General features: G+C 45.0%; 1 protein-coding gene across 2 annotated transcripts in view; it reads right to left on the reverse strand.

Moving 5' to 3' along the window:
- The window catches only part of RGMB (repulsive guidance molecule BMP co-receptor b), a 30,629-nt gene extending 25,724 nt beyond the window's left edge, over positions 1-4,905 (reverse strand). The window contains exons 1-2 of one of the 2 annotated variants that reach the window (XM_044657637.1): positions 4,825-4,905; positions 1,247-1,488 (exon numbers count right to left, since the gene is read on the reverse strand). In XM_044657637.1, the coding sequence (XP_044513572.1) occupies positions 1,247-1,488; positions 4,825-4,829 (247 nt within the window). In that variant the 5' untranslated portion in view covers positions 4,830-4,905. Of the gene's footprint in view, positions 1-1,246; positions 1,489-1,860; positions 1,933-4,824 lie in introns of those variants that run through there. The other variant, XM_044657638.1, reaches the window with a different exon arrangement.
- Between the last annotated feature and the right edge of the window lie 1,095 nt (positions 4,906-6,000).

Genomic DNA, 6,000 nt, shown 5'->3' on the forward strand with positions numbered 1-6,000 from the left:
TACTCACTTTGCTGATATAAGCACTAGAGATTGGAGTTCATATAAATACATGGAAAGATCCTCAAATAAAAGGATAACACTTCCTGTTAAGTTCCAGGGAGTTCCTTTCCAGTTTTTTAATACATTTTTTTTCTATATCAGTGCCTTGCAAAGAAATCTCCAACACTTCCAAAGTGGTATTCGTCTTATCAGACTTAAAACACACAGACCAACAATCTAAACAACCTAAGAGGTACTCTGGCACACTACAGTTGACTTCTTTCCTTTTCTGCTCAAAATCAAAATAGCTACAATGCTGTTTTCATTAGGGTAAGAGTAATCTGAATTATACAAAGGCAAAGGCTGGCAAACATAGACCTCACAGTCCCAGACACAGTCCCCGAAAATTTTGTGGGAGAGGATTGAAGACTGCTTGAAAGCAATTTTTTCAAATATGAACTTGGTGAAGTTTGGTTACGCTGAGATTAAGCTACACACTAGTTTCCACATTCAAGTTTAAATGTGCGATCTCTCCGCTTCTCCAACACCTCAATTCCAGGGAAACAACTCAAGCCTCCTTCTATCCTGCTGAGAGAAGGTAGCAGCGGAAAACTGATCAGATCCCCGACTTTCAGTAAATACATTCGCAGAAAGCAATAAAGCATCCCGAGCATTTGTCTCAAGCTCAAAGCAACACTTCCCTTCTCCGCCCCAGCCCCCGACCCCCCAGCACCCTCAGGCTCCCACCGAAAGGACATCTCTCAGAGGTTTGTGCAACGAGGGAAGGAGGAAGGCCGGGAGGGGGGGGGGGGCGGGGAGGGAAAGGGGCCATCTTACGCTCATCTCCCAGACTCGCCAAATGTTTTGAACAGTTTATTCTAGTTGCTCCAACTACAAGGTTTTTTAAAAAGGTGGCTCCGCAGCCAGGTGTCTTGAAGACAGACACAAGTTTGCTTCTGCAATCTCTAGGGGTTTCTGCCAGAAACAAAGAAATCATTTTTTCCCCCCGAGGTCCCCCACTTCTAACACAACCACACCATTACCATGTTATCCCGGGGGGTGGGGGGGAGGGAAGGGGAGCTTTTCCAATTAGAGTAAAAGCGAGGGCGCCTTTCCCATCTCTCCCTCCCCCTATTTGCCCATTCCCGCGCAAGTCCGCGCCTGTCACTGGAGTCGTGCGTGGGATGTGGGGTGTGGGTGCACAGGCGAGTGAGTGCAGAGGCACTTGTGAGAGCGCCCCTCCCGGGGGGCAGGGCTCTTTCAGTACCTGCGGGCAGTCCCCCGAGGCCGAACAGGAGCAGCAGGGCGGTCAGCGGAGGCGAGTGCCAGCCGCGACGCTGGCGGCGCCGGCCCGACTCAGCCCTGGCGGCGGCGGCGGCGCAAGAAGGGGCAGCTCTCCCCATGCCCGTCCATGCAGGTCTCCTCCAGGGCTCTGACGGCAGCTTGGGGGCCCGGGATCCGGGACTGCTGCATGGACACGCGATCGGGCCTCGCTTCCTTTTCTTCCTCCTTCAGTCCCGCGATGGCGTGGGGCGGCCGCCGCCCCCGCAAAAGCAGCAGCAGTAGCAACGGGGAGCAGCGCGCCAGAGGAGAACGGCCCCAGGCAGCATCGCAAGCAGAGGAGAAAAGAACACAAAGAACGCAAATGAGTACTGCCCTTATCCTCCCCACTCCCTAAAGCCACTCGTGCCCGGGATCTGGCGAGGCCCGGGTAAGGGGAATGCGTGCTAAGCGCGGGTGTGGGGGACGACTATGGGCGCGGGGCCCCTGCCTCACTCGGGTGTCTCTGCACGCCCCTCCCCCACCCCATCAATCAATCTCAGCGCCGCACTCCCCTCCCACGTCGGGCGCGCCCCCAGCCAATCCCCGCCCTCCTCCTACCTCAGCTGCGTCCCAGGGGCCGCTAGCGCCGGCAGACCCAGACAGACCCGACACTTCTCTGGGCCTCCGAGGCCCGCCCTCCCTGCCTAGGGCCTTGAGAGCGCGGCTGTCCTGGACAGTGTACGACGAAGCGATTTGCCATCGCTCTCGCTCAGCCTCCCCTCCTCTATTTACCGTTTCTCCTTCTCTTTTTGAAAAACGTATTCTAATCTAAAAAGACGCGCGGGCCGGGGTCCCTCTTTTTCGGTTACTTTTGGAGGGCCCCAATCGGCCTCCCAAGTTTCACTCCCTTGTTTTCTATCGCGTGCTTCCCGCTCCCCCCTCCCTCAGCCACGCCCTATCTCGGTCCTAGCTCCTAAAGAGCGGCGCTAGGGAGTCACGTGTGCGGGGCTTCACCTTCGCAGCCAATCACCTCCCCCGATACCACATTCCGACTTAGATCTCGAGAGTGGAACGTTGCAGGCAAGAAAACGAGCTTTTCCAAGTCGGAATGTGACTGGCGGGTCGGGGGCTCTCCGATTGGCTGGGAAAAGTCTCAGTGGGCGCCTTTTGGAATTTACTGGTAGTTTTAATCGGTCCCGGCGATCGCCCATTGGCGTTTCTTACCCTAAACTTGACCATCAGCATCAGTGGTTAGTGGTTAGTTAGTGACTACTAGCTAGGAGATAGTTAGTTTAGGCACCTACGGTTAGTTTTTTTACTTAGTTCACCCACAGTGGGCGAACTTTAACATGCCCGATTAGAGAGTAATTTGAGATTAATGAGAAGTTAATGCAGTGCCCCAGCTTAACTAGTTATGAAATCATGGATGGGGCAAGTCACAACTTCTCATAACCTCAGTTTCTTCATCTGAAAAAGGCAGCTTATTCGCCCTACCTACCTACCTCGCAGGGTTGTGCTGAGAAAAAGACTTAAAATGCTATCTAAATAAAAATGTGTTACTGTTATGTTATGCCTATACGATAACTGACTTTAGACTTTGTAAGGCATCCTAGAACTTAGTAGTCAAGGATTTAATGGTAACTAAATCTGTTTTCCCTAAATTGAAAACAATAAGGAAAAGATCAGTTTGTAAGGAGACTGAAAAAGGAGAAAAACAGATTCCTGTAATCAGACAGATGATAAGAATTCAACCTCGATATCTGTAGTTGTGAAGGGCCAGCTAATTTACTCAAATTACTCGAATATGCTCTCTCTTGGAATATTATCTTTAAACTGATTGACTTTTTTTTTTTTAATGTCAACTTAGTCCTGATTCACAACTTTTGCACTATTTGAAATAAGCAGTTATGGATACATCACCCTCTCCCCTCTTTTTCTTAAACAATGTAGTTTTCAAATATATTTGGATAGTGTAAGGGTTTGCAGCATCCTCCCTCAACGACAATTTACTCCTTAAAGACTCCTTGCTACTCTGGATTGCCTCCGCTATTTAGCTATACCTTTTCACTGCTTAATTATTACACACCATGGTGAGTCAAGTAGTAAACATAACCTTCACTGCCTAAGATATAATTCAAGCTTTGACTATATTATAATATAGTCAATATAATAATAGCTTTAAATACCACCTGGAGAAATGATTTTTGGTAGAAGAATCAGATTTCATATTTCAAGATTTTGCTGAATACTGAAATCATTCTCTTGGCACAAGTATATTGTAGGATATAAATAATTATCATGCTAGATAAAGTAAATCAAAACAGTACCATTTTTTCTTTAAAAAGATAAACAGGTACAATTCAGTATTCTAAAATATTTGAATAAAACTGACACAGTTTATAAAATTTGTTCTGCTAGTCCTCCTTTAATCCAGAAATGTGTACTTTAAGAACAAATTAAAATAAATTCTTTGTGCGACAGGATATAACTAATATTAAAAAATAAAGAAAATAACTTAGGTTTGTTTTTTCATGACTCCCTGAGGTTTTCTTATTTTCATTACTATGATGACAGGTACTCTAGGGTTTGGTAACAATAGAGGGCGCTCTCTGCAAACTCTACCGTCACTAAATGACACTTCTTAACAGAAAAAATTTCATCTCCTCTAAGGTGCTTCATTGTTCCTCTGTTGTAAAATTTGACAAGCCCAAGATTTATGTGTGTAACAATTCACTTTTTATTGCAATATAAGTGTATAGTTGGCTAGAGGGAAATGCTAATTTTTACAATTAAGCTAGGAGGTGGTTCCCATTTTCAAGTGTCAAGGCATTAGGTGAGCTGAGGGACTGGAACAGTGAATTAAAACTGTTATCAATAAATTCTAGCAGGGTTTAAACCCAGGAGCTTTGAAGCTAGACATCCAAGGGCCCATAGTCTTTTCTAAGTTTATGTGCTACCTGGATTAAGGAAGTAAAAACTAAAAAAGGTCCCCAGTATTAACTTGAGGAAAAACAGAATTCAATAACTATTCCATTACTGATATGTAATGATTTTACATTTCAAACTAACAATATGCTAAAATCAATAATTTTACAATTCGGAAATCTCTCTAGTTAATTAGTTCTTCCTCATCTCCTTCCTTCCTCTTCCTTTTTTTCTTTTAGTCAAGAAAAGGGAAACAAGGTAGCAGACTATTCAGGGATCAAGGAAAATATAAACTTAACTTGTAACTGGGTAGAATTCAAACACATGTAAGAAGCATTAATGGATTTTAAACAAAATGTGGTTTGCTTTTCCTGAAAGCATTCATGATGGCTTAACTGTTCCCCTGTTAATATAATCTCCATTTTCAGAAATCCAACACAGGTCTCTAGGTCTGTCTGCTTAATACAATACAATACATTAGGAAAGAGCAGCTGGGTATCAGACCTGGGGTTTCAATTTTTAAAACACAGTATATATGATATGTTTTCCAAACTTCCCCACCCCCACTTATTATTTACCATTTTGAATGTGGGAGGTCAACGGACTAAAATAAAATGTTCTAAAAGAAAACAAAGCTCTCCATATGTTTGTACTTACATCATCTTTAACCCTTATGGTCCTATATGGTGCCTGGAGGGCCAAAGGGGCATCGAAAGTCCTTGAAAAGCTGGATGTTGGCACTTACTTTTTGAATCTGTGTATTAGATGATAGACAGGACAACAGTTAGAACCCTGTCAAGAAGAGGGGGGGGTGGTAAGGATTCATTCATTGTACCTACAAAAATTGGCTGACAGGATCCCAACATCTTTACAACCACTCACTGAGCTTGAAAGTAGCAGGTGCAAAAAGCATTGGGAGCGGATTGCCAGAGCCAGAGAGGTAATGTGCTTCCTGACCATTTATCTCAGGAAACCAGTACAGTCTTCTCTTCGAAACAAAATTAACCTCTCATTAGCCAGGCACTCACTCCCAAGAAAGCCTTAAAAGCTTTACCATCTCACTAATGTATTTAGGATTTTCTTCCAGGCAATTATTACCATCAGTTACACTGTGATCCCCAGCCCAGGCCCAGCTTTCATTTGGCCAGGCTAGCTCTGAAACCACCTGCCCCAAAGATTAGGATATCAAATATCGTCTTTGGGGTTCCTGCCTGGTATGTTGGGTACAGACCCGGGTTTATCCTCAAGAGTGTTAAATACTGCCAAGTCAGTTAATACTATTTGCAAGAATTATATGGAAAAGTATCCTCACACAAAGGAAACATGCACTAAACCACCTATTTTTCTGGGATTCTTATAGGACAAAGTTTTCCATCAACTCCACCTACATGCCACACACATATATATTCATCTTACAGGAACCTTTTTTCTTGTAAGTAACTGAAATGGCAGAGACTGATTTTGTAGCCCCAGAAGAACTGCTGCTGCTAGTCAAACAGTGGAAACCTGCTGCCCGAACAAGCTGTTTTACAGCTAGTGTTTTGTAAAGGGTTGTGTGTATGCCCTATACCTATATATCAGCCTTCCAGTGTCATGCATCAAATTGCTTCAACTCTGCAGATGTTGTAAAGAGGCCATTCTTGTAGGTGGGAAGCAGCTTTTAGCAGAGCCTCCTTTTCTAAGCGACTTCCTTGAGGGCTGACAGATTTCTACAACGCTGGTGGGATGGAGAGCAGAGCAATACAGTTCAGTTCCCAACGCCCTCCTCCTCTACCTCTCTAAAATACCTTCATTCCCTGTCTGTCCCTCACCGCCCGCCGCCCCCCACCCCCC

The sequence above is a fragment of the Gracilinanus agilis genome, chromosome 1, assembly GCF_016433145.1.
Source record: "Gracilinanus agilis isolate LMUSP501 chromosome 1, AgileGrace, whole genome shotgun sequence".
NCBI classification, from domain to species: Eukaryota; Metazoa; Chordata; class Mammalia; order Didelphimorphia; family Didelphidae; genus Gracilinanus; species Gracilinanus agilis.